The 26,279-nt window shown below is 49.7% G+C and overlaps 5 protein-coding genes across 7 annotated transcripts in view; 3 read left to right on the forward strand and 2 right to left on the reverse strand.

Moving 5' to 3' along the window:
• The first annotated feature begins 309 nt into the window (after window positions 1-309).
• LOC135820942 (MFS-type transporter SLC18B1-like) lies at window positions 310-4,017 on the forward strand. Its single transcript, XM_065334003.1, has 2 exons — window positions 310-498; window positions 1,659-4,017. Exon 2 carries the CDS (start codon window positions 1,732-1,734, stop codon window positions 3,253-3,255), a length of 1,524 nt encoding a protein of 507 aa, XP_065190075.1. The 5' UTR covers window positions 310-498; window positions 1,659-1,731; the 3' UTR covers window positions 3,256-4,017.
• A 92-nt stretch (window positions 4,018-4,109) lies between these two features.
• Window positions 4,110-26,279, reverse strand: part of LOC135820940 (M protein, serotype 24-like) — a 30,384-nt gene continuing 8,214 nt past the window's right edge. For 2 of the 3 annotated variants that reach the window (XM_065334001.1, XM_065333999.1), the window contains one exon: window positions 24,687-26,039. In XM_065334001.1, the coding sequence (XP_065190073.1) occupies window positions 25,743-26,039 (297 nt within the window). In that variant the 3' untranslated portion in view covers window positions 24,687-25,742. Of the gene's footprint in view, window positions 5,450-24,686; window positions 26,040-26,279 lie in introns of those variants that run through there. The other variant, XM_065334000.1, reaches the window with a different exon arrangement.
• Window positions 10,437-14,781, forward strand: LOC135820941 (MFS-type transporter SLC18B1-like). Its single transcript, XM_065334002.1, has 2 exons — window positions 10,437-10,808; window positions 12,254-14,781. Exon 2 carries the CDS (start codon window positions 12,257-12,259, stop codon window positions 13,847-13,849), a length of 1,593 nt encoding a protein of 530 aa, XP_065190074.1. The 5' UTR covers window positions 10,437-10,808; window positions 12,254-12,256; the 3' UTR covers window positions 13,850-14,781.
• On the reverse strand, window positions 15,028-20,795 carry LOC135820939 (uncharacterized). Its single transcript, XM_065333997.1, has 2 exons — window positions 20,429-20,795; window positions 15,028-16,414 (listed from the first exon to the last, which is right to left on the reverse strand). The coding sequence occupies exons 1-2, from the start codon at window positions 20,510-20,512 to the stop codon at window positions 16,118-16,120; spliced, it is 381 nt and encodes a 126-aa protein (XP_065190069.1). The 5' UTR covers window positions 20,513-20,795; the 3' UTR covers window positions 15,028-16,117.
• Window positions 20,800-23,887, forward strand: LOC135820938 (MFS-type transporter SLC18B1-like). Its single transcript, XM_065333996.1, has 2 exons — window positions 20,800-21,263; window positions 21,695-23,887. The coding sequence occupies exons 1-2, from the start codon at window positions 21,240-21,242 to the stop codon at window positions 23,288-23,290; spliced, it is 1,620 nt and encodes a 539-aa protein (XP_065190068.1). The 5' UTR covers window positions 20,800-21,239; the 3' UTR covers window positions 23,291-23,887.

Here is a 26,279-nt window from a genome sequence, read left to right on the forward strand (position 1 = left end):
TCTCGCGAGTTCTTTCCAACCTACCTCTGCGAGTTCGTGTGAAGGCAAAGAGTTCGAGAGGAACGAAACACCTTCGGCTCCCTGCTCCGCGGCATTCATCAGCAGTGCCCTGTCTGATCGGTTCTGATGAAAAAAAGTCCATGTCAACAGCTAGCTACTGTGTTTTCGATCTTGATTTGCAAATAATAGCCTAGGCTATAGGGTTGACACGCTACTCAAGTACACAGAAAGTACACAGAACACTGCACTGGGAGTAGGAAAGTGCGAAATAATTATTATGATTACCTGCATGCCGTAATCATGGTCGTGCCGACTGAATAATTATTATAATTTTATTAATTTTTCCCTGGCGATCCATGGTGCACACATGGGTATGATGGGGACTTGACGACGTGCATGCTGCTTTCCGATCGGACGGAGATGACCGCATCGGCCTGCAGATTCCGGTTCCGCGACGCCATCAGGCATCACAGAATCACCACACCCGGCCAACACAAGGTTAGTAGTGCTAGTACTACTAGTTAGTCAGAAATCCAGACAGAAGAGGCAACAAAAGCTGGCCTTCTCTCCTCCCATCCCCTTACATTGTATTGTGCCTCCGCTGCCCCCTCCCCCCCCCCCCCCCCCCCCCCCACCACCACCGCCACCCCACGCACACACTAGTCTACATACTCATTGTCACATAGCACAACTCAACCATTCGCTACCACGTTATTGAGCACTCCTGCTCGTTTCGTCTCGCGAATCCAAATAAAATCAATCAATCAAATGGCACATCAATATTGTTAAAACCTATAGCAGTGAAAAGCAACTACACAAGCACAGCTCACGTTTCCACGAGCAATAGCCATTGTTTCTTGTCTAGAACCAGTGCAGCGGAAGAGCCTTGAAAGAAACTCACATTAAAAAAAATGTACAGACCAATGTACCCAAAAATTATTTTTGGGTACATCGTTTTGGTGAAAAAAGGACAAAAATGTTACGAGTTGCGACTACTGTGAAGCGTGAAATTTTCGCGGCGTTTTTAGTTCGGGTTTTCAGAATCCGGACAGGTTTGCGAGGTGTTAATTTTGCGATTGCAGAATGGCATTCTGGCTAAACTTGTGGCATTCTTGCTAAACCTGTGGCATTCTTGCTAAACCGGTGGCATTCTTGCTAAACCTGTGGCATTCTTGCTAAACCTTTCGTGGATCTCCTTTTCGCGCTGTCCAAATTTTTTCGATTTCCACACGGTCGCGAATTTCGCGGAAATTAGACCATCGCAATAATTTCACGGTTCACAGTAACTGTCCAGCAACGTAACCAGATCTTATACAGTCAGCGAGTAAAGTGGCTCACCTTCCGAGTTCAACCTTGCCCATTGTTGTACATTGTCAGTGTACATTGTTCTGTACATTTTAATTGAATAGGGCAAATACCAGCCAGGGATAATACCACCCCGGGGTGATACCAGCCAGGGATAATACCAGCCAGGGATAATACCACCCCGGGGTGATACCAGCCAGTGATAATACCACCCCGGGCCTTACCTGGGTCAATACCACAATGAGCCAGACTCGAACGTTTCTACTCGTGGCGAGTGGCGTGTGAGTAATGATGGTGTGTTTCACCTGCTGAAATAATTACCATGTCTATGATTGTGTTGATGACCTGTACAGGACATGGCTGATAGCACCGTGAAGAAAGACTCTACATCACCGACTGGAATGATGAGTCGGAGTGGTGAACAGAATGCTGTTTGCAGGCAGGACTACAGTTGGCGGGGACTCTACCGCACCACTACTGAACCAAGTAGACAATGTGGACGGTGACAGAAATCTCCATGCATCGACGAGTAACGCGGTCACCTTCCAGGAACCCTGCATTGCCGACATGACGCGCAAGCGAAGGGAAGTGATGACGTTCTTTGTGTGCTTGGCCGTCGTGACCAGCTGCATCAACCTGTCGCAGCTGGGCCCGTTCATGTTCAGCGCCGCTCTGGCCAGGCACCCTGGCGATGGTGCAGGCTATCACACCGCTATCGGCGCCATCTTTAGCATGGTGGAGATTGGCGTGGTCGTATCCAGTCCGTTCATCACCCACGATCTGCCAAACATCGGCAGTAAGCAGCTGCTGGTTCTGGCCGCGTGCGTGCACTGCATCTTCTCCAACCTCTTCTCGTCATTGCACTGGATCCATGACTGGAAGGTGTTCATAGCCTATGCGTACGTCATGCGTTTCGTGCAGGGGGTGGCTTTTGCGGCCACCAGCATCGGTGCACAGACTTACCTGACTCGCATTCACCCCAGCAACCTGGGCCTGGTGAACTCCCTGATGGTCATGAGTGTCGCGCTGGGTGATATGATCGGCGTGGTGCTCTCCGGGGGTCTGCACGACATCGGTGGATTCCCACTTCCGTTCTACGTCACCGGAGCTATTGCCTTGCTAGGGGCCGTATGTCTTGCACTGATCGTATTCGACATGGATAGGCTGCTGCCCGCAGGGCAGGCCGCCGATGGCAAGACAGGCGGCGACGTGAGTATTAGGTGCATGCTCCACGTCCCTTGGATATGGTTTCTGCTGTTGCAAGTTGTTGCCTCGAACTTTGCCTTCAGTGCTGTTGCGAGTCTGCTGGGTTATTACATGAAGTCTGAGTTTCATGTACGCTCTGTTATCAGAGGCTTGGCTCCTGGCTTGCAGCTATTTTTCCAGTTCGTGTCAGCACCCATTGTGGGCAAGCTGACCGATCGTGGCTTCAACTGCTACTTGTTGGTGCTGCTCGGGCTACTGCTGAGCGTCGCCGGATGTCTGCTTATCGGACCGTCGGCGTTCCTGCACTTGCGCCCGTCTCTGGCGCTGGTGTTTGTCGTGACAATACCGCTGGGCGTGGGGCATTCCCTGATAGCGGTGGCCAGCCTCGTTGCCATGACGCAGCACCTGGAGATGATCGGCGTGGGCAGTACCGTGGACACACGCTTTGCCGTGGCCGGCCTGGCACGGTTCTTCCTGTCCGCGGGCTACGGCATGACTCCGTTGGTGATGAGCCCGTTGGTGGCCGTCCTAGGCTTTCCGGCCGCCTTCACCATCTTGGCGTTTGTGTACCTGGCCCTAGCCGGTCTCCTCGTCGTGCTCAAGTGGCTCGATACCATCGTCGGAAAGCTGAAGTCGCGCTTCCACTTGTGCTGTGCTGATGAGCACAGTGCAGCAGCTATGGCAGAGCCTGGCGAAAATCCATTCGGTGATGGCACGGAACTGCAGCCACTGAAGCACCACTGATAGTTTCATACCCATCATGCCATGGCAATACTAACTTATTACTAGAACAGCTACGAGTGCGCTAGACCGTGTTAGCGTCTTGTAACTTTGATAGAAATATGGTGAGAGGCGGTTGTCTGAGACCGTTAGAATTTCTGGACACATCAAATGTCGGAATGTTTTCCAGGAGCATTAGCGGCGCAATACTTTGCAACTTGTGATATTTTGGGACCACTGATCTGAAATCAGAAACTTGTAGGTGCTTGACATGTTACGTATGCAGGTGACAGAGGCTTTGTCGGGTGAGCAGTATTTTATCTAAGGTCACGTAGCGCGGAACTGTTCTCACCAGGGAGTCGTAAAATACCGGTATTTTACGACTCCCTGGTTCTCACCATGAACATTACGTGCGTATCGGTGATTGTGCGTAAGGTGACATTTTATCTATTCTAGCAATGAAAATTTACAGTAATTATTGTTTTAATGTTCTGTAATAGCAGTATCCTTGTTTCACACAGTTATACACCACTACTCAAAAACCGTCCCTCGGCTACTAATTCTACACACCCTGAGGAAGGTGATAGCAGCACTCTGCCATGCAAATTATAAATTAATTCCATTATTTTCATAGAAAGTGCCGAATTCCTAAGATATTGCAGCTGCAGTGTTCTTTTGGGTTGCTACACCTGTATGTGTGTTATCTAGGCTGTTTCTATGTGCTGTTATTGTTCATCTTATTTATTCCCTCACCTCCTTGCCTTCCTACAAGCAGGCTAGAAAATTATAGGTGATGAAATTTTGCAATTCCACCGCACGTCCAAGTAGAATCAGTCATGAGCCCTGTGGGCATTGAGCCAAGGGTGACGACAAACATATCGATGTATTTCGTTGCCGTGTATTTCTGAGAATTAAAAATGCTTAGAGAAAAAAATGCTTCCAAATTGGGAACGGATAAACTCTACAAAACGATAGATGGTGATTGACTGGGGGTGAACAATAGACGAAAAATGATACGGACAGTAAATACCGCTCCTACATCACGACACTAAAGCTAACACACACGCGCGTGCGCGCGCACACACACACACTTGTACTTGCTCACTGCCAAAACTGGTCACGTGGGTCTCTCCGGGAGAGGGGAGAGAGACTCAAAAGGAATCTTGGAAAGATGACTCAATTGGCTATTGAACCACCCAACGGCCGACACCCCCTGAAATCCCCAAACTAGGGTGGACTTGAAATGATCACACACACAGGCACACACACAAGACTCGTGTTGTTCGGACTCGCAGCAAAACATCAATAATGCACCATAGACCATAGAAGTAAGTTCCACAAAGCACACAACCTATAGGCATGCGCTCTAGTAAACACACACGCACACGTGCGGACACACACACATACACATACACACACACATACACACACACACACGCGCAGTTGGAAAACGGTGTTGCGATCTACTGAACGGGGACGACAGAGCTCGCAACACTCGTTGGACGTTCTTCTCGTGGATACCTCCAGTAACGCCGTGCATCTTTGGCATGACCACTTGTCACCATATAATTCTGTAGCGGTGGTAAAAAAAAATTTTCGCGTCTTGTTGACGGATTGGTGGAACGTGCTTACGGGATTGGGGCTCGTTAACCTGTACACATGTCACGGATAACGATACGACTCTAGCTAATGGTGTTCAAGTTGGCATTGGTGGCACGCTGTGCTTTGCGCTGCACAAATCAGCACGCTGCTACACAGAGAGTTGCTGTAACGCAGCGGCCGCAGGGGTTGAGCGCGGCAGGACAAGCACACAACACGCAGACAGCTACTGCTTCTATGCCTATGATACAACAGAGGCAGAGAAGGTGGCAGAGTGGCTGCGGCGATGACCATTCCGGGTGACAGCCACCCGGTGACATTCTCATGCCTCAATCGGGATACTCTCCATATCATCATCATCGGCATCATCAGCCTTTCCCGACGGTGCAGCCTCGTCATCCTCATCCGCGTCGTTGTAATCAGCTCCGTCGGGCGTGCTGTGGCCCTCCAGGTAGCCAATTCCCATCTCCTTTGAGTCGAAGAAATACTCGTTGTTCTCGGCTTGCTCGGCCATACTGTGACGGAACACCTTGCTGGGTGGACGGTTGTGGACTCCCTTCGGACGCAGGAAATTGCCATTAAGGTCTGGGATCATTTTGGGAGCGTTCTTGATAGAGTCCTGGGTGAACACGGAGAAGAAGGTATGGATATGAAATGAGAAAGAGAGAGATGGAGAGGGTCAATGTGAGCGTGTGTGTGTGTGTGTGTGTGTGTGAGCATGTGTGTGTGTGTGTGTGTGTGTGTGTGTGTGTGTGTGTGTGTGTGTGTGTGTGTGTGTGTGTGTGTGTGAGCGTGTGTGTGTGAGCGTGTGTGTGTGAGCGTGTGTGTGTGTGTGAGCGTGTGTGCGTGTGTGTGAGCGTGTGTGTGTGTGTGTGCGGGTGTGTGTGTGTGTGTATGTGTATGTGCATGGGCGCGTGTGTGTGCATGTGTCAGTTAGGAGGAGGAGGGGGCACCTAGATTTTCAATGACTACCTCTAGTACTACTATACTGTCCAGGGCCAAGCCGTATACTCTAATTTCAGAAATTTTCGGTGCTCAATATTTCGGTGTGAGGGCGAAAGGCCAGGTTAGGTGAACAGAAATTTTAGATACAGAGAGGCACTTCCCTATTGGATTATGTGTGTTGGTGTTTGTTCGGTGTATTGAAAGGTATGAAACAGATGCACCGAAATTACTAAAAAATTATTTTATTTACTTGTATGTTATTCCAAGCAATACATGGCTGGGGTAGCCAATGACCACTTTGCAAAAAAAGAGCAGGCTGAAAATTTGTGAAATTACAGTACCCTGTTGGACGCACATGCCACAGTCCTGCGTTGTATCTGTCCGTTTGTACAGTGCTGCCTAATGAGATCTGATGAAGTGAGTCAGCGCCATGCCGGGTGCTGTGCAGCCCTAGACCTGCGAGCACTGGGATGTGGGCTGGTGCAGGGTGCATAGTTGACTCACACGACCGGATTTCACACAGCAGCACTGTTGTAAAATAAAAATGCTCACGGCAAAAGCCTCAGGGATATATAATATTTCGGAATCATAAAGGTGCGGCTTTGAACGGGGAAAACAAGGTACAACATGTGAACCGCTTTTCGAAACCATGCTAGCATTGTATTGCATTCCGCATGGCGCGAATAGCATCTTTCACCACATCACGAGACGTCATCACTGACAGCAGCCAAAGCGCCAGTGGAGTCACCGTGAACCAGTCAACGAGCAGCCAGAGAACAGGTGAAATAACAGCGTGCTAAACATTCTCGGTACCACAGCAATGCTTGCACTAAGGGCATGGTGGACAGTAAAACCTGTCAAGGCAACCACTTGGATACGGCGAACACCTGTCTCAGAAGACCACTGCAGCCAGGACCAAGGGATGGTATTGTCTACTCTCTAAATACGTCTTCCATATAATTATTCAATGCTACAAAATCCTGTGTTCTAAGAGTGTGAGGGGACTGCGTTTAGCCGGGAGCCAACACTGGTGGCAGCGGAAATTGGTTCACGTATACATCGCTGGCGGAGAGTGTACGCTTTCGGAGATCGTCTGCTATGAAGAACTCGGCCATGGAGGCCCACGCAAGTGAACTACCACTTTGCAGTCCAGAAGGCCATCAAGGTCGGTGCGATCTATGCCGGCGAGCAGGCCTACATCGTACCAACGAGTAGAAATGTTTGAATCTGGCTCATTGTGGTATTGACTCCCTGGTATTAACCCAGGTAAGGCCCGGGTGGTATTATCCCTGGGTGGTATCGACCCAGGTATGGCCCGGGGTGGTAATATCCCTGGGGGGGGGGGTATTATCCCCTAACAATGTTCTTATCTTTGGGTACATTGTAACATGGAAAATGTGCTAGATTGTGCATATCTGACTGTTCAAAATCTGGTTTAGTTGGTGGACTCGATCGCGTAATTTGTGCCCACATTTTTCCATGTTACAATTTTTATCCTTGGCTAACCATCTGGGTGCATTGTTCTGTACATTTTAATGTGACTTTCATTCAAGGCTTCCACTGGCTCTAGGCAGGCACAGTGGGTTGGTCAAAGACCATGATTGAGATACGAGAGGTGCCTGGTTCAAGTCCTGCCTAGGAACGGTTTTTTCCAGCCGTGCTGTTACCCAGTCAACTGGGAATTTGTGGCCAGGCACAAGGGGTACATGGATACGGCTAATGGGGTTTCTCGGCACTTGTGCCAGTGGTTGTGAGACTTATCCACTCACCCCCTGGCCCCACGGTTAGGCGCTGCATCTGCCGCTAGGGTTTACCGGGTGTTAGCGGCCGTCGTGAGTTCCCTTTGGGAACGGACACGATAATTTACCTTTACCTTACTGGCTCTGGACGAGAAAAAAAGGCTATTGCTTGTGGAAAAATGTGCTGCACTTGTGTAGTTGCTCTTTACTGCTATAGGTTCTAACAATTTTGATACGCTTCTTTGTTGGCTCTTCTGTCTGGATTTCATTGACATCCTTCCATGAGTGACTTGCGAACTGTCACTATTAACGAGAGAGCTTGGAAGCTCAGGGCCCTACGCTATGCTTTTTTTCCCTAGCTAGCTCATCATGCATGTTATTAGAACGGATGGAAATGTTTTTTTTCCATTGATTGGCTACTGTAAAAGCCATATTATAACGAAGTGCTAACTCTAACGAGTTAACGAGGAGAAATATGTCGTTAAAATAGAAATCGTTATACAGAAATCGATACATATACTGTCCTATTGAGCGTTGAGAATGAGTGAAAATCGTTACCTTTGGTACACGTAAACTAGGAAATTTTGGGAAGTCGTTATAATTATATGCGCCTCGTTAGAATAATGGCTTTAACAGTATATCAAACTTTCTCTTTGCATTCGAGGGTAATACGACACCGCCTACCACCTTGATGACCTAGGCAAAAAAAGAATAGGGATGCTATAATTTTTTTCATATCTCCTTCTTTTTTTTCTAAACAACTTGGGATTCGAACCCAAACAATCGCCCTGCATGCATTCCCCTATACACTTCTCATTCTTCCAAGTTGCTTCACGTTATGATCTTGCATTTGAAAGCCCTGATTGAATATTGTGGCCGGCCAGCTGTCTTTGATGGTGCGGTACTGTACGGGACGGGTACGGGATAGCGCCAGGCATGCAGATGGCACAAACAAACAAACACGGAATTAAAGCTGTGTGGACCCTGGCTAGCGCCAGACGTTACTGAAGTAACGTCTTTTGCATAGCTACGGGAATAATAAAAATTATTATTAGAGAGGTTTTGCAGAGCGAACGTTCGCGCGAATTTTCGTTTGACGTCACGAAAAGCGAAACTTCGTGCGAACGTTCGCAGTTTTGAACGCGAAAGTTGCAGGAAACGCGAAACAAACTTTCGCAGTAATTTTCGCTCTTTGTGGACCGCTGGTCAGCCTGGTGCACGGTGAGCGACCCTCAATCTTCATGTTTGTGCTGGATCTCTACTCTTGGCTTGGTCCGCGAGTGCTAGCTTTCCGATACTTTTGGCAGCCCGTGTTGTTTCATCTCCAGAACCATCTCCGATCTCCTGCTTGCTCGTCTTCTCACTGCTCAGAATCGGTTACATCAACGATGCCTTTTTGAATCTCAAGTGTTGATGCGCAAGGTTACGGCACAAGCCAACCCGGCCCGTTTGTCTGTGGGTCTCCGGCCATGGACAACGTAGTCAAAGAGCTCTCGTCTCAGGCCGTGACTCAGGGTACCTGGTGCGCGTGCCGCCACTCGCAACAAACAAATAATCGGATAGAGAACACTTCTCAAAAACAAGCGAGTGCACACGAAATTTTCTTGGAGCGAGAAACATGCAAACGTTCGCAGTAATGTTCGCTCTTTGTGGACTGTTCGTGCGCGGTGAGCCACCCTTAATCCTCATGTTTGTGCTTGATCTCTACTCATGGCTTGGCGGCGGGTGCTTGCTTTCCTATACTTGTGGCAGCTCGTGTTGCTTCATCTCCGGAACCATCCCCGATCTCCTGCCTGCTCGTCTTCTCACTGCTCAGAGTCGGTTACATCAACCCGCGATGCCTTTTTGAATTTCAGGTGTTGATGCGCCAGATTACGGCACAAGCCAACCCGTTTGTCTGTGAGTCTCCGGCCATGGACAAGGTAGTCAAAGAGCTCTCGTCTCAGGTCATGACTCAGGGTGCCGTCACTCGCAACAACAAAATAATCGGATGAAGAGTTTGAAGACCACTTCTAGTTCTCAAACAAGCGAGTGCACGCGAAAATTCCTGGGAGCGAAAAACATGCAAAACACAAATTTCGCGCGAACGTTCGCAATAGTTTTCGCAACCCGGAACGCGAAAATCATTGCGAACGTTCGCTCTGCAAAACCTCTCTAATAATATTGCTACTTTGTTGACATGTTGACACTTAGTACTTACGTACATGCACACGTCCATTACTACTGCGAAGAGTACATAACTGGTTATGTACTCTTCGCAGTAGTAATGGACGTGTGCATGTACCTAATCTTGCTGTTCAGCACTGAGCCAGTGACTAGAAGGGAGTGTTACAATTCTTAGTACATGTAGTACTAACCTTGTGTTGGCCGGGTGTGGTGATTCTGTGACGCTGATAGCGTCGCGGAACCGGAATCTGCAGCCCGCTGCTTGCGCTGCTGTCATCTCCGTCCGATCGGAAAGCAGCATGCACGTCGTCACGTCCCCATGCACCATGCCGTGGATCACTAGGAAAATATTATAATAATATTCAGTCGGCACGATACGACTGTACGTACGTACGTGTAGATCTCTACCACTACCACTAGTACCAGCACTTCTCTTTGCTCACATTTTGATCGACCAACTTCTCATAGGCATACTCATGATATAATAGTCCTATCGCTCACGACACTAGCTACAACAACCATGGTCATTCCGCAATAATTATTCGGCAAAAGATTCGGCACGCACTCACACTGAATCACAGCCGCAGGCGCAGGGCCTATTAGTATTAATATTAGGCTAGGGCTAGGCTAGGGTCAGGACTCAGGGTCGATGCACTCGAAGCAACAGACGTTACAGTGAGTTGAACTGGAGACTGGAGTCGAAGAGCCGAACCGAAATAATTAAATTTTAAAATTCGGAGTGCAAAACCTCACACTACACAACTCACAAGGCCTATGATTGTTACAAAACTTATACTAACCATAACCAGGGGGTTATGGACTCTTGTTACTATAACTATAAGTAGTGTCGTGAGCGATAGGACTATTGTAGTATGAGAAGCTGCATGGTCTATCAAAATGTGAGCAAAGAAAAGTGCTGGTAGAGATCTTCACGTAGATCTATGTAGTGCAGTCGTATCGTGTCGACTGAATGATTTTTTTCCTAGTGATCCATGGTGCATTGGGACTTGACGACGTGCATGCCGCTTTCCGATAGGACGGAGATGACAGCAGCGCACGCAGCGGCCTGCAGATTCCGGTTCGCGACGCTATCACAGAATCACCTCACGTACACCCGGCCAACACACGGTTAGTAGTAACCGTAAACTCACTTGAATTCTTCTAGTCACTGGGTCAGTGCTGAACAGCAAAGGTAGACAGACCTAAGTACATGGCTAGCAGGAGTCTAGTGATGGATGTGTGCAGCATGTAAGTGTCAACAAAGTAGTATAACGGTTACAGTTTGCGAGTCACTAATGGAAGGATCCATGGGCAAGGGGAAGTTAAGGCAAAAATTAAAATTTCACCAGTTGTAGTCTTCGGGGTGCTGAGTCGAATGGTCTTGGTCCGAGAAAGCTGAGACGCTCCCTTCCTACTTGAATCCCAATCGAACTCGCGCACTTCCACCGAAACTGGGTGACTGCGCCCTACTAGATGGGGATTTGTATGCAAAATGTCACTAAAAGCGCCATTTCGTTCTTATAAAAGCACGGATGACCGCGATTGGCCCATATGTTGTAGTCTTTTGGACGCTGAGTCGACTGGTTTTGGTCCGAAAAGGCTGCGATGCAGCGTTCCTCCTTTATTCCCAATCGAACATGGTTGAACAAGCGGTCACGTGCTCCTGGGTGCCCTAATCACCTGGTCACCACGCCAGCAGGTGACAACTTTCACACCAAGGTTCAACTCGAGTTCAACTCGAGTGACAGGACTGCACCCAAAAAAGGTCAAACAGGCTAGTAAGTTGTACCCTGCAGGCACGGTGACCAGGTGACTGGTGTACGCAGGAGCACGTGACCGCTTCTTCAACCATGTTCGATTGGGAATAAAGGAGGTACGCCGCATCGCAGCCTTTTCGGACCAAAACCAGTCGACTCAGCGTCCAAAAGACTACAACATATGGTCCAATCGCGGTCATCCGTGCATTTATAAGAACGAAATGGCGCTTTTAGTGACATTTTGCATACAAATCCCCATCTAGTAGGGCGCAGTCACCCAGTTTCGGTGGAAGTGCGCGAGTTCGATTGGGATTCAAGTAGGAAGGGAGCGTCTCAGCTTCCTCGGACCACGACCATTCGACTCAGCGCCCCGAAGACTACAACTGGTGAAATTTTAATTTTTGCCTTAACTTCCCCTTTAACGCATCACCCAATGAAATCCAGACAGAAGAGCCAACAAAAGGCATACCAAAATATTGTTACTACGGAACTTACAGCAGTAAAGAGCAACGTTACTACACAAGCATCAGCCAGTTTGTTCTTGTCTAAAAATGTGTGGGTACATTGTTCTGTACATTTGAATAGAGGCCAATACCACCCAGGGATAATACCACCCCGGTCCTACCTGGGTCAATACCACCCAGGGATAATACCACCCCGGGCCATACCTGGGTCAATACCACAATGAGCCAGACTCAAACATTTCTACTCGTACATGTATAACCCCACGTAGTGAGTGGTGTGTGAGTAATGATGGTGTGTGTTCACCTGCTGAAATAGCTACCATGTTTATGATTGTGTCGATGACCTATACAGGACATGGCTGAGAGCCCCGTGAAGACAGACCCTTTATCACCGGCTGGAATGACGAGTCTGAGCTGTGAAGAGAATGCTGTTTCAAACACGATCAAAGTTGGCGGGGACTCTAGCGAGCCACTACTGAACCACATGGACTATGTGGACGGTGACAGAAATCTCCACGCATCGGCGGGAAATGCGGTCGCCTCCCGGGAACCCTGCATTGCCGACATGACGCGCACGCGCAGGGGAGTAATGACGTTCTTCGTGTGCTTGGCCGTCGTGACCAGCTGCATCAACCTCTCGCAGCTGGGCCCGTTCCTGTTCAGCGCCGCTCTGGCCAGGCACCCTGGCGGTGGCGCAGGCTATCACACCGCTATCGGCGCCATCTTTAGCATGGTGCAGATTGGCGTAGTCGTATCCAGTCCGTTCATCACCCACGATCTCCCAAACATCGGCAGTAAACAGCTGCTGGTTCTGGCCGGGTGCGTGCACGGCGTCTTCTCCAACCTCTTCTCGTCACTCCACTGGATTCGCGACTGGAAGGTGTTTCTGGCCTACGCGTACGTCATGCGTTTCGTGCAGGGGATGGCGTTTGCGGCCACCACCATCGGTGCGCAGACTTACCTGACACGCATTCACCCCAGCAACCTGGGCCTGGTCAACTCCCTGATGATCATGAACATCGCGCTGGGTGACGTAATCGGCGTGGTGCTCTCCGGGGGTCTGCACGACATCGGTGGCTTCCCACTTCCGTTCTACGTCACCGGAGCCATTGCCTTGCTGGGGGCCGTATGTCTTGCACTGATCGTATTCGACATGGATAGGCTGCTGCCCGCAGAGCAGGTCGCCGATGGCAAGACAGGCAGCGTCGTGAGTATTAGCCGTGTGCTCCGCGTCCCATGGATATGGTTTTTAATTCTGCAGGTCGTTGCGTCGAACTTTGCCTTCAGTTCTGTCGCGGCTCTGCTGGGTTATTACATGAAGTCTGAGTTTCATGTGCAGTCTGTTATCAGAGGTTTAGCTCTTGGCTCGCAGGTATTTTTCCAGTTCGTGTCAGCACCCGTTGTGGGCAAACTGACCGACCGTGGCTTCAACTGCTACTTGCTGGTGCTGCTCGGGCTACTGCTGAGCGTCGCCGGATGTCTGCTTATCGGACCGTCGGCGTTCCTGCACTTGCGCCCGTCTCTGGTGCTGGTGGTTGTCGTGACAATACCGCTGGGCGCGGGGCATTCCCTGATGGCAGTGGCCAGCCTCGTTGCCATGACGCAGCACCTGGAGATGATCGGAGTGGGCAGTACCGTGGATACACGGTTTGCCGTGGCCGGCCTGGCTCGGTTTTTCCTGTCCGCGGGCTACGGTATGACTCCGTTGGTGATGAGCCCGCTGGTGGCCGTCCTAGGCTTTCCGGCCGCCTTCACCATCCTGGCGTTTGTGTACCTCGCCTTGGCTGGCCTCCTCGTCGTGCTCAAGTGGCTCGATATCATCGTCGGAAAGCTGAAGTTGCGCTTCCTCTTGTGCTGTGCTGATCAGCACAGTGCAGCTGCTATGGCAGAGCCTGCCGGAAATCCATTCGGTGATGGCACGGAACTGCAGCCACTGAAGCACCACTGAAAGACTGCTCCCATCATCCCGTGGAGGCACTACATGTAACTTATGACTAGAACAGCTGCGAGTATGCTAGGCCGATTTAGTGTGTTGTAACTTTGATAGAAACCTGGTGACAAGTTTGTCTGAGATCGTTTCTGGAATTTCTGGACACACAGCAAATGTCGGAATGTTTTCCAGAGAGATTAGTGATGTAGTACTTTTGACACTTGTGATATTTTGGGACCGCTGACCTGAAATCAGAAACTTACTTGCAGGTGCTTGACATGTTACGTATGCAGGTGACAGAGGCTTGGTTGGGTGAGCAGCATTTTTCTAAAGTCCCGTAGCGCGGAGATGTTCTCATCAGAGAGTCGTACAATACCGGTATTTTAAGACCTCCTGGTTCTCATCATGAAGATTACGTGTGTATCGGTGACTTTATCTATTCGAGCGATGAAAATGTACAATTCGTATTTCTTTAAAATATTCTGCACGAAATAGAGGTTGCGACTTCGGCGATGATTTTGTTTAGAAATAGCGAGAGCTCCAGTGTGGGAGCAAACCCATTCAATATTCTATAATAGCAGTATCCTTGCTAAGTTCACACAGTTACACACCAGTGACAACTACTCAAAAACGGTCTCTCAGCTACAAATTCTGCACACCCTGAGAACGGTGATAGCAGGATTCTACAGTGAAAATTATAAATTCCAATATTTTTCATAGAAAGCCCCGAATCCCTAGGATATTGCAGCTGCTGTGTTCTTTTACCTGTGTGTGTGTTATCTAGGCTGTTTCTCGGTGCTGTTGTTGTTCATCTTAGTTTTAAAATCTTATTCATTCCCTCGCCTCCTTGCCTTCCTGTAAGCAGGCTAGAAAACTATAGGTGATTTTCAACTTCACCGCACGTCCAACTAGAATCAGTCATGAGCTCTGTGGGCATTGAGCAAAGAGCGACGACAAACAAATCCATGTATTTCGTTGCCGTTTATTTCTGTGAGAATTGAAAATGCTTCCATTCCTATGAAAGGAATGAGAACACAGTAGAGAGAATAACCTTCACCCCCCCCCCCTCTCCAAAAGAAAAAAAAGCAGGCACACATGCACACACGCGCGCACACACACACACACACACACGCACACACACACACACACACACACACACACACACACAATGACCCCTAGCAGCACTCCATGACGCATTACACGCGTGCACATTCCACTGGAACGGAATGGCTAAATGCTCCCTAAGCCAGTTGGCTCAGTAGTGAAGTAGGCCAGGTAGACCAAGCTCAGCCTAGCCTAAAACACACACACTACCCTAAAAGTGGCTATTGCAGGTCCCTGCGATGGGCTACACCAAAAAATGAAATAATGAAAGAAAGAAACGGAAACTCCCGCAAATTAATGAAAGAAATTGGGAACGGATAAACTCTACAAAACGATAGATGGTGATTGACTGGGGGTGAACAATAGACAAAAAAAATGATGATGCGGACAGAAAATACCGCTCCTACACAATAACACTAAAGCTAGCACACACGCGCGCGCGCGCACACACACACACACACACACACACACACACACAGAGGCAGACACACAGGCACACACACACAGGCACACACAAAACACTCGTGTCGTTCGGATTCGCAGCAAAGCATCAATAATGCACCATAGACCATAGAAGTAAGTTCCACAAAGCACACAACCTATAGGCATGCGCTCTAGTTAACACACACGCATGCGTGCGGACACACACACACACACACACATGCGTGCGGACACACACACACATACACACACACGCAGTTGGAAAACAGTGGTGCGATTCACTGAACGGGGACGCCAGAACTCGCAACACTCGTTGGGTGTTCTTCTCGTTGATATCTCCGGTAAGTTGGCGGTAACGCCGTGCATCTTTGGCATGACCACTTGTCACCATACAATTCTGTAGCGGAGGTAAATATACACATCTTGTTGACGGATTGGGGGAACTTGCTTACGGGATTGGGGCTCGTTAACCTGTCCACATGTCACGGATAACGATACGACTCTAGCTAATAGTGTTCAAGTTGGCATTGGTGGCACGCTGTGCTTTGCGCTGCACAAATCAGCACACTGCTACACAGAGAGTTGCTGTAACGCAGCGGCCGCAGGGGTTGAGCGCGGCAGGACAAGCACACAACACGCAGACAGCTACTGCTGCTATGCCTATGATACAACAGAGGCAGAGAAGGTGGCAGAGTGGCTGCGGCGATGACCATTCCGGGTGACAGCCACCCGGTGACATTCTCATGCCTCAATCAGGATACTCCCCACATCATCATCATTGGCATCATCAGCCTTGCTCGGCGGTGCAGCCTCGTCATCCTCATCTGCGTCGTTGTAATCAGCTCTGTCGGGCGTGCTGTGGCCCTCCAGGTAGCCAATTCCCATCTCCTTCGAGTCGAAGAAATACTCGTTGTTCTCGGCTTGCTCGGCCATACTGTGACGGAACACCTTGCTGGGAGGACGGTTGTGAATTCCATTCGGACGGAGGAAATTTCCGCTGAGGTCTGGAATCATTTTGGGAGCATTCTTGATAGAGTCCTGGATGAACACGGAGAAGAACAGTGGACATGACAAGAGAGAGACGGATAGAGAGGCTGAATGTGAGCATGTGTGTGAATGTGTGCATGAGCATGTGTGTGTGTGTGCGTGCGTGCGTGTGTGTGTGATGTGTCCAAGTTAGGAGGAGGAGGAGGGGTGGGGGAGGGGGACACCTAGATTTTTCAATTACTACTAGCACCACACTTTCCAGGGCCAAGCCGTATACCCTCTTGGGCGCACATGTCACAGTCCTGCTTTGTACCTGTCTGTACAGTGCTGCAATCTGATCAAGCGAGTCAGTGCCATGCCGGGTGCAATGGAGCCCTAAGCGGTCACGTGCTCCTGCGTACACCAGTCACCTGGTCACCGTGCCTGCAGGCTACAACTTACAGCATGTTTGGGCGAGTTTCTGTCGCGCGAGTTGAACCTATGCACCTTTGAGTTGAAGTTACCTTGCTGTGAAATGTGTCGCCTGTTGGCGTGGTGACCAGGTGACTGGTGTACGCAGGAACACGTGACGGCTTGTTCAATCATGTTCGATTGGGAATAAGGGCTGAACGCTACTTCGCAGCCTTTTTGGACTAAAACCAGTCGACTCAGCGTCCAAAAGACTACAACATATGGGCCAATCGCGGTCACCCAGGGGCGTACATAGGGCGGTTCCCGGGATGCCCGGGAACCAGTAAAATAATTTCGATGTGGGTTGATCTACGGAGAATGTTTTGATCAAGGCCCAGCGTGCATGCAGTGCATGCATGCCTAGGCGGCGTAGTCGCCTGCAGTCCGCCTGACCGTCCGAGGACGGTGACAAGGCAAGGTGTAAAAGTGCTGCTGAGGCATTTTTGTGACACAGCGTAGATCTACTGAACTTACTGGGTGCAACGAAGTCTCTACATACGAGTTACAGCGATTCCTCGATCTCAGAGTCATTTCCTTTGCAGTTTGTTTCGACAAAGTTGGTTACGTTTTTGGCGATGCTTTCGCTTTGTGGAAAAGAAAAATGAAGAGTCGACATCCAGAGGGCCAGCGCTCTATTCAGAGCTATTTTGAGCAGGAGGCAAAGCGTGTAGCCAGTGACGAAGGTCAAGCGATAGATGAGATTGCGGACGCACCTGACTTCCAAGTGGAGTCTGCAACGAGCAGTACAGAGGACGGAATCGTCGGCGAAGCTGTAGAGCGACCGTTGTTGGAAGCTGCTGGATCATCCAAGACTTACTTCAGTGACATTGGAGTGTGTTGGAAAGGATATTCTGAAAGTGTACCTCCACGGTGGAATCCCTGATTCCTCCGAAATTTGCCATACATGGAAAAGATTTCCGTCATTGACAATCATTGTGCGCCACTTGCTGCACTGAAGGCAAAGGATTTCGTTTCCTGTGCGTGTCCAGACGGGTGGCAAACAGCGCCGCTTTCAACTATCCTGGTTGGAGGAGTTTCCCTGGGTAGTCTTTTGACCGGCGTGCCATGGTGGCTTCTGCTTGCCCTGTGTAATGTTTGCTCCAGGTGATTCGAAGTTTGGGCAGCTTTACCGCAGTCCTCCGGAGAATATAACCCGACTCAAGACTGAGCGTGTGGATGTGCTTCAGCGACTCGTTTCACGGCATAACATGAAATCGTCCTGCTAAACAAAACATCCATAAAATATGCCTTGGCAAAGTTCAGTCTTTTTAAATCAAATATGCATAGCAGTGACATTATCCAGCAGTTTATGCAGAAACTCCATCGGATACGTATAAGAGCACTAGCCGTGTGGAATTATGTTGGTTGATCAGTTGGCATGGGAACCACTCCTAGAGGCGAGCGGTGTACGCCCCTGGTCACCCGTGCTTTTATATGAACGAAATGGCACTTTTAGTGACATTTTGCATACAAATCCCCATCTAGTAGGGCGCAGCCACCCAGTTTCAGGGAAAGTGCACGAGTTCGATTGGGAACAAAGGAGGAAGGAGACGTCTCAGCTTCCTCGGACCAAGACCATTCGACTCAGCACCCCGAAGACTACAATTGGTGAAAATTTGATTATAGGCTTAACTTCCCCTTTAACATCCATGTTACACTTGTGCCAGGCCACAAGTTCCCAAATAACTGTGGGTCGCAGCACGGCTGGAAAAAATCCTTCCGCTTCCAAGCAGGACTTGAACCTGGTACCCTCTGTTTCTCAATCATGGTCTTAGACCGTGGATGCAGCTAATGGGATTTCGGTCTTTGACCACTTGGTGGTGGGTCTGATCTACTCACCTCCCACCGTTTAGGCGCTCCATCTGCGCCTTTGATCCTAGAGGGTGGTGGCGTTCCCACGACGGATGCGGAAAACTGGGCTTCCAGCCGAGTCTCACGCGAACCGTGGAATTTTTTTCCCCCTTTAAAGGGGAAGTTAAGGCAAAAATTAAAATTTCACCGGTTGTAGTCTTCGGGGTGCTGAGTCGAATGGTCGTGGTCCGAGGAAGCTGAGACGCTCCCTTCCTACTTGAATCCCAATCGAACTCGCGCACTTCCACCGAAACAGGGTGACTGCGCCCTACTAGATGGGGATTTGTATGCAAAATGTCACTAAAAGCGCCATTTCGTTCTTATAAAAGCACGGATGACCGCGATTGGCCCATATGTTGTAGTCTTTTACACGCTGAGTCGACTGGTTTTGGTCCGAAAAGGCTGCGATGCAGCGCTCGTCCTTTATTCCCAATCGAACATGGTTGAAGAAGCGGTCACGTGCTCCTGCGTACACTAGTCATCTGGTCACCGTGCCTGCAGGGTACAACTTACTAGCCTGTTTGACCTTTTTTGGGTGCAGTCCTGTCACTCGAGTTGAACCTTGGTGTGAAAGTTGTCGCCTGCTGGCGTGGTGACCAGGTGATTTGGGCACCCAGGAGCACGTGACCGCTTCTTCAACCATGTTCGATTGGGAATAAAGGAGGAACGCTGCATCGCAGCCTTTTCGGACCAAAACCAGTCGACTCAGCGTCCAAAAGACTAGAACATATGGGCCAATCGCGGTCATCCGTGCTTTTATAAGAACGAAATGGCGCTTTTAGTGACATTTTGCATACAAATCCCCATCTAGTAGGGCACAGTCACCCAGTTTCGGTGGAAGTGCGCGAGTTCGATTGGGATTCAAGTAGGAAGGGAGCGTCTCAGCTTCCTCGGACCACGACCATTCGACTCAGCAACCCGAAGACTACAACTGGTGAAATTTTAATTTTTGCCTTAACTTCCCCTTTTTAACTACTGTTGCGGTCATAATGTATCCAACATTTAGACACCGGTACACAAAGATTAAGTATGAACGGCCACAACACCACACTCCACAGGACCAATCAGAAACTGCTTCCGGCAGTCCTGCCTTGCTATTCAGCACTGAGCCAGTGACTAGAAGAATTCAAGTGAATTTGGTTATAGGTAAAACCTGCTCCAAAGACCACCTGGACTCAGCGACCACCTGCTGTGGACGACCGTATTTGTCTGGCACCGACGGTCCGTCCGTTTCACGTACATTCTGACTCGCATTCAGCGACCACTCGCTCCACGCGACCAGCGACCGGCTTACAACCGGTACCGATCGCCAGTTCAACGACCACTTCACGACTTCAGTACTCGATCTGAAAATCGTTTTCCGAAGTTTTGCGACCACGCCGTTTTTTTCTGTTGTACGGTGCATGTACTAAGTACAAAGGTGAAATCGCAGGCTAACAGTAGGTCTAAACATCTGTGCGTGACACGTGCACGCGTACACATTTGCGCGGGAGTGCATCGGCTGTCGTACATGTACATGACTGTACTTGTACACCACAAGTAGTACAGTGCACTAGTGATGTACATGATGATGATGTATCAGTACTTCAGTATATCACTCCCACTTCACCAATGCACAGCATGCAGTGCGAGGATTCATCTGATACCAATATCACCATAATTATAGGGAGATCATCTGCTTTGAAAGACCACCTGTTTATAAGACCACTTTGGGCTGGAACCATGCGTGGTCGCTGAAACCAGGTTTCTGTCTGTACTGCTAACCTTGTGTTGGCCGGGTGTACACGGTGTACGTGTGGTGATTCTGTGATAGCGTTGCGGAACCGGAATCTGCAGGCCGCGCTGCATGCGCTGCTGTCATCTCCGTCCCATCGGAAAGCAGCATGCACGTCGTCAAGTCCCCGGCATGCACCGTGGATCACTAGGAAAATAGTATTCAGTCGACACGATACGACTGCACTACATAGATCTACGTGTAGATCTTTACCAGCACTTTTCTTTGCTCACATTTTGATAGACCATGCAGCTTCTCATACCACAATAGTCCTATCGCTCACGACACTACTAGGTATACCGGTAACAATCATAGTCAATATTACGGTTCGGCAAATCTTCGACTCCAGTTCGAGTGCCTCGCCCCTGACCCTAGCCCTAGGCCCTATGCCTGTGGCTGTGAGTGTGTGCCGAATCTTTTGCCGAGTTATTATTTCGGATTGACCATGCACACGGTATACGGGTGTATACCTACTAAACTAGTGTCGTGAGCGATAGCCGATAGGAATAGTATCATCATGATCATGGGTATGAGAAGCTGGTCGATCAAAATGTGAGCAAAGAGAAGTGCTGGTAAAGATCTACACGTAGATCTATGTAGTGCAGTCGTATCGCGTCGACTGAATATTATTAAATTTTCCTAGTGATCCATGCCCATGGTGCAAGGGGACTTGTCACTTGTTCTTGGCGACGTGCATCATCCGACTGAGTATGCGCATGCTTTCCGATCGGACGGAGATGACAGCAGCGCAAGCAGCGGCCTGCAGATTCCGGTTCCGCAACGCTATCACAGAAACACAGAATGACCACACCCGGCCAACACGAGGTTAGTACCGGTAGTAACTATTACTTAGTACACTCACTTCCAGCCACTGGCTCAGTGCTGAATGTGAATAGCAAGGTACACATAATAGCAGGAGCAATGTAAAGCGCATGTAAGTGTCAACATATCCAGACAGAAGAGCCAACAAAAGGCATATCAAAATTGTTAGAACTTATAGGAGTAAAGAGCAACTACACAAGCGAAGCACACTTTCCCACAAGCAATAGCCATTTTTGTCGGATAGGGGCTATTGCGACCCAGGGATAATACCCCCCCCCCCCCCCCGGCCCTAACTGGGACAATACCACAATGAGCCAGACTCAAACAATTCTCCTCGTATACGCCCGCGTGGCGAGTGGCGTGTGAGTAATGATGGTGTGTTTCACCTGCTGAACTAATTACCATGTTTATGATTGTGTTGATGACCTGTACAGGACATGGCTGATAGCACCGTGAAGAAAGACTCTACATCACCGACTGGAATGATGAGTCTGAGTAGTGAACAGAATGCTGTTGCAGACAGGACTACAGTTGGCGGGGACTCTAGCGCGCCACTACTGAACCTAGTAGACAATGTGGACGGTGACAGAAATCTCCACGCATCGACGAGTAACGCGGTCACCTCCCAGGAACCCTGCATTGCCGACATGACGCGCAAGCGTAGGGAAGTGATGACGTTCTTCGTGTGCTTGGCCGTCGTGACCAGCTGCATGAACCTGTCGCAGCTGGGCCCGTTCATGTTCAGCGCCGCTCTGGCCAGGCACCCTGAAGGCGGTGCTGGCTACCACACCGCTATCGGCGCCATCTTTAGCATGGTGCAGATTGGAGTGGTCCTATCCAGTCCGTTCATCACCCACGACCTGCCAAACATCGGCAGTAAGCAGCTGCTGGTTCTGGCCGCGTGCGTTCACGGCATCTTCTCCAACCTCTTCTCCTCACTCCACTGGATCCGCGACTGGAAGGTGTTTCTGGCCTATGCGTACGTCATGCGTTTCGTGCAGGGGGTGGCGTTTGCGGCCACCAGCATCGGTGCACAGACTTACCTGACACGCATTCACCCCAGCAACCTGGGCCTGGTCAACTCCCTGATGATCATGAGCGTCGCGCTGGGTCACGTAATCGGCGTGGTGCTCTCCGGGGGTCTGCATGACATTGGTGGCTTCCCACTTCCGTTCTACGTCACCGGAGCTATTGCCTTGCTGGGGGCCGTATGTCTTGGAATGATCGTATTCGACGTGGATAAGCTGCTGCCCGCAGAGCAGGCCGCCGATGGCAAGACAGGCGGCGGCGTGAGTATTAGCCGTGTGCTCCGCGTCCCTTGGATATGGTTTCTGCTGTTGCAGGTCGTTGCCTCAAACTTTGCCTTCAGTTCTGTCTCGAGCCTGCTGGGTTATTACATGAAGTCTGAGTTTCATGTACGGTCTGTTATCAGAGGCTTGGCTCTTGGCTCGCAGGTATTTTTCCAGTTTCTGTCAGCACCCATTGTGGGCAAACTGACCGACCGTGGCTTCAATTGCTACTTGCTGGTGCTGCTCGGGCTACTGCTGAGCGTCGCCGGCTGTCTGCTTATCGGACCGTCGGCGTTCCTGCACTTGCGCCCGTCTCTGGCGCTGGTGTTTGTCGTGACAATACCGCTGGGCGCGGGGCATTCCCTGATAGCGGTGGCCAGCCTCGTTGCCATGACACAGCACCTGGAGATGATCGGCATGGGCAGTACCGTGGGTACACGCTTTGCCGTGGCCGGCCTGGCACGGTTCTTCCTGTCCGCGGGCTACGGCATGACTCCGTTGGTGATGAGCCCGTTGGTGGCCGTCCTAGGCTTTCCGGCCGCCTTCACCATCCTGGCGTTTGTGTACCTGGCCCTAGCCGGTCTCCTCGTCGTGCTCAAGTGGCTCGATATCATCGTCGGAAAGCTGAAGTCGCGCTTCCACTTGTGCTGTGCTGATGAGCACCGTGCAGCAGCTATGGCAGAGCCTGCCGAAAATCCTTTCGATGATGGCACGGAACTGCAGCCACTGAAGCACCACTGATAGTTTCATACCCATCATGCCATGGCAATACTAACTTATTACTAGAACAACTACGAGTGTGCTAGACTGCGTTAGCATCTTGTAACGTTGATAGAAATATGGTGAGAGGCGGTTGTCTGAGACCGTTAGAATTTCTGGACACATCAAATGTCGGAATGTTTTCCAGGAGCATTAGCGACGTAATACGTTGGAACTTGTGATATTTTGGGGCCGCTGATCTGAAATCAGAAACTTATAGGTGCTTGACATGTTACGTATGCAGGTGACAGAGGCTTGGCTGGGTGAGCAGCATTTTATCTAAGGTCACGTAGCGCAGAGATGTTCTCACCAGGTAGTCGTAAAATACCGGTATTTTACGACTACCTGTTTCTCACCATGAAGATTACGTGTGTATCAGTGATTGTGCGGCGACATTTTATCTCTTCTAGCAATGAAAATGTACAGTAATTATTGTTTTAATGTTCTGTAATAGCAGTTTTCTTGTTTCACACAGTTATACACCACTACCCTGTCCCTGCGGGAATTTGCGGAAAAAAACTCTCGAAAACTTGCGCAAGAAATTGCGGCAGAAAGTAACAAAAAATGCGACGAAAAGTGCGGAATGATGCAGAACTTGCCAGGAATTCGTGGAATTAGTTGCCGAAAATTGCGGATTTGGGCCAAATCACGAAATTTGTTGCATCGTTTATCTACTCGTGAGTCGTACTGTGCAAATAACCTACCGGATCATGGAAAGAACTGCGTGAAAAGTGCAGAAAAATGAGAGATATAGTGCAGAAAACAACAAAAAAACTCGGGAAATCGAGGATTTTGCTGAAAATCGTGGGTTTGGGCCAAAATCGCGAAATTTGTTGCATCCGTGGAATCGCGATTTCCTGGAGGGACACAAGGTGATAGCAGTATTCTACAGTGAAATTTATAAATTCCAATGTTTTTCATAGAAAGCCCCGAATTCCTAAGATATTGCAGCTGCTGTGTTCTTTTGGGTTGCTACACCTGTATGTGTTAACTAGGCTGTTTCTATGAGCTGTTATTGTTCATCTTATTTATTCCCTCACCTGCTTGCCTTCCTGCAAGCAGGCTAGAAAATTAGAGGTGGTTTGCAATTCCACCGCACGTCCAAGTAGAATCAGTCATGAGCTCTGTGGGCATTGAGCCAAGGGCGACGACAAACAAATCGATGTGTTTCGTTGCCGTGTATTTCTGAGAGAAATTGATTCTATTCTTACGAAAGGAATTAGATCACAGAAGAGAGAGAGAGAATAACCTTCACCCCCCCCCCCCTCCACTCTCCAAAAAAAGCAGGCACACATGCACACACACACACACACGCACACACACACACACACACACACACACACACACACACACACAAGATGATCCGGCCTAGCAGCACTCCATGACGCATTACACGCGTGAACATTCCACTGGAACGGAATGGCTAAATGCTCCCTAAGCCAGTTGGCTCAGTAGTGAAGTAGGCCAGGTAGACCAAGCTCAGCCTAGCCTAAAGAGACACTACCCTAAAAGTGGCTATTGCAGGTCCCTGCGATGTGCTACACCTAAAAACGAAATAATGAAAGAAACGGAAACTCCCGCAAACTAATGAAAGAAATTGGGAACGGATAAACTCTACAAAACGATAGATGGTGATTGACTGGGGGTGAACAATGGACTAAAAAATGATGCGGACAGTAAATACCGCTCCTACACCACAACACTAAAGCTAGCACACACGCGCATACGCGCCCCGCACACACACACGCACAGACACACACACACAACACTCGTGTTGTTCGGATTCGCAGCAAAGCATCAATAATGCACCATAGTCCATAGAAGTAAGTTCCACAAAGCACACAACCTATAGGCATGCGCTCTAGTAAACACATACGCATGCGTGCGGACACACACACACACACACACACACACACACACACGTGCGGACACACACACACATACACACACACACACACACAGTTGGAAAACAGTGTTGCGATCCACTGAACGGTGACGACAGAACTCGCAACACTCGTTGGGCGTTCTTCTCGTTGATATCTCCGGTAACGCCGTGCATCTTCGGCATGACCACTTGTCACCATACAATTCTGTAGCGGTGGTAAATATAAACATCTTGTTGACGGATTGGTGGAACTTGCTTACGGGACTGGGGCTCGGTAACCTGTACACATGTCACGGATAACGATACGACTCTAGCTTATAGTGTTCAAGTTGGCATTGGTGGCACGCTGTGCTTTGCGCTGCACAAATCAGCACGCTGCTACACAGAGAGTTGCTGTAACGCAGCGGCCGCAGTGGTTGAGCGCGGCAGGACAAGCACACAACACGCAGACAGCTGCTGCTGCTATGCCTATGCTACAACAGAGGCAGAGAAGGTGGCAGAGTGGCTGCGGCGATGACCATTCCGGGTGACAGCCACCCGGTGACATTCTCATGCCTCAATCGGGATACTCTCCATATCATCATCATCGGCATCATCAGTCTTTCCCGACGGTGCAGCCTCGTCATCCTTATCCGCGTCGTTGTAATCAGCTCCGTCAGGCGCGCTGTGGCCCTCCAGGTAGCCAATTCCCATCTCCTTCGAGTCGAAGAAATACTCGTTGTTCTCGGCTTGCTCTGCCATACTGTGACGGAACACCTTGCTGGGTGGACGGTTGTGGACTCCCTTCGGACGGAGGAAATTTCCGCTGAGGTCTGGAATCAATTTGGGAGCGTTCTTGATAGAGTCCTGGGTGAACACAGAGAAGAAGTGTGGACATGACAAGAGAGAGAGAGAGAGAGAGAGAGAGAGAGAGAGAGAGAGAGAGAGAGAAAGAGAGAGAGAAAGAGAGAGAGAGAGAGAGAGAGAGAGAGAGAGAGAGAGAGAGAGAGAGAGAAAGAGAGAGAGTGAGAGATGGAGAGGGTGAATGTGAGCGTGTGTGTGTACATGAGCATGCGCGTGTGTGCGTGCATGTGTCCAAGTTAGGAG

The sequence above is a fragment of the Sycon ciliatum genome, chromosome 7 (assembly GCF_964019385.1).
Source record: "Sycon ciliatum chromosome 7, ocSycCili1.1, whole genome shotgun sequence".
In the NCBI taxonomy this organism is placed as follows: domain Eukaryota; kingdom Metazoa; phylum Porifera; class Calcarea; order Leucosolenida; family Sycettidae; genus Sycon; species Sycon ciliatum.

Bases quoted from the DNA above. Each gene is read 5' to 3' on its own strand.
- LOC135820942 (XM_065334003.1), top strand. From the start codon at position 1,732: ATGCTGTTTGCAGGCAGGACTACAGTTGGCGGGGACTCTACCGCACCA.
- LOC135820941 (XM_065334002.1), top strand. From the start codon at position 12,257: ATGGCTGAGAGCCCCGTGAAGACAGACCCTTTATCACCGGCTGGAATG.
- LOC135820939 (XM_065333997.1), bottom strand. From the start codon at position 20,512: ATGCAGCGCGGCCTGCAGATTCCGGTTCCGCAACGCTATCACAGAATC. The intron at 16,415-20,428 runs GTTAGCAGTACA...GTGTTCATCCAG, and splicing joins GTACACCCGGCCAACACAAG to GACTCTATCAAGAATGCTCC.
- LOC135820938 (XM_065333996.1), top strand. From the start codon at position 21,240: ATGACCACACCCGGCCAACACGAG. The intron at 21,264-21,694 runs GTTAGTACCGGT...TGACCTGTACAG, and splicing joins CCACACCCGGCCAACACGAG to GACATGGCTGATAGCACCGT.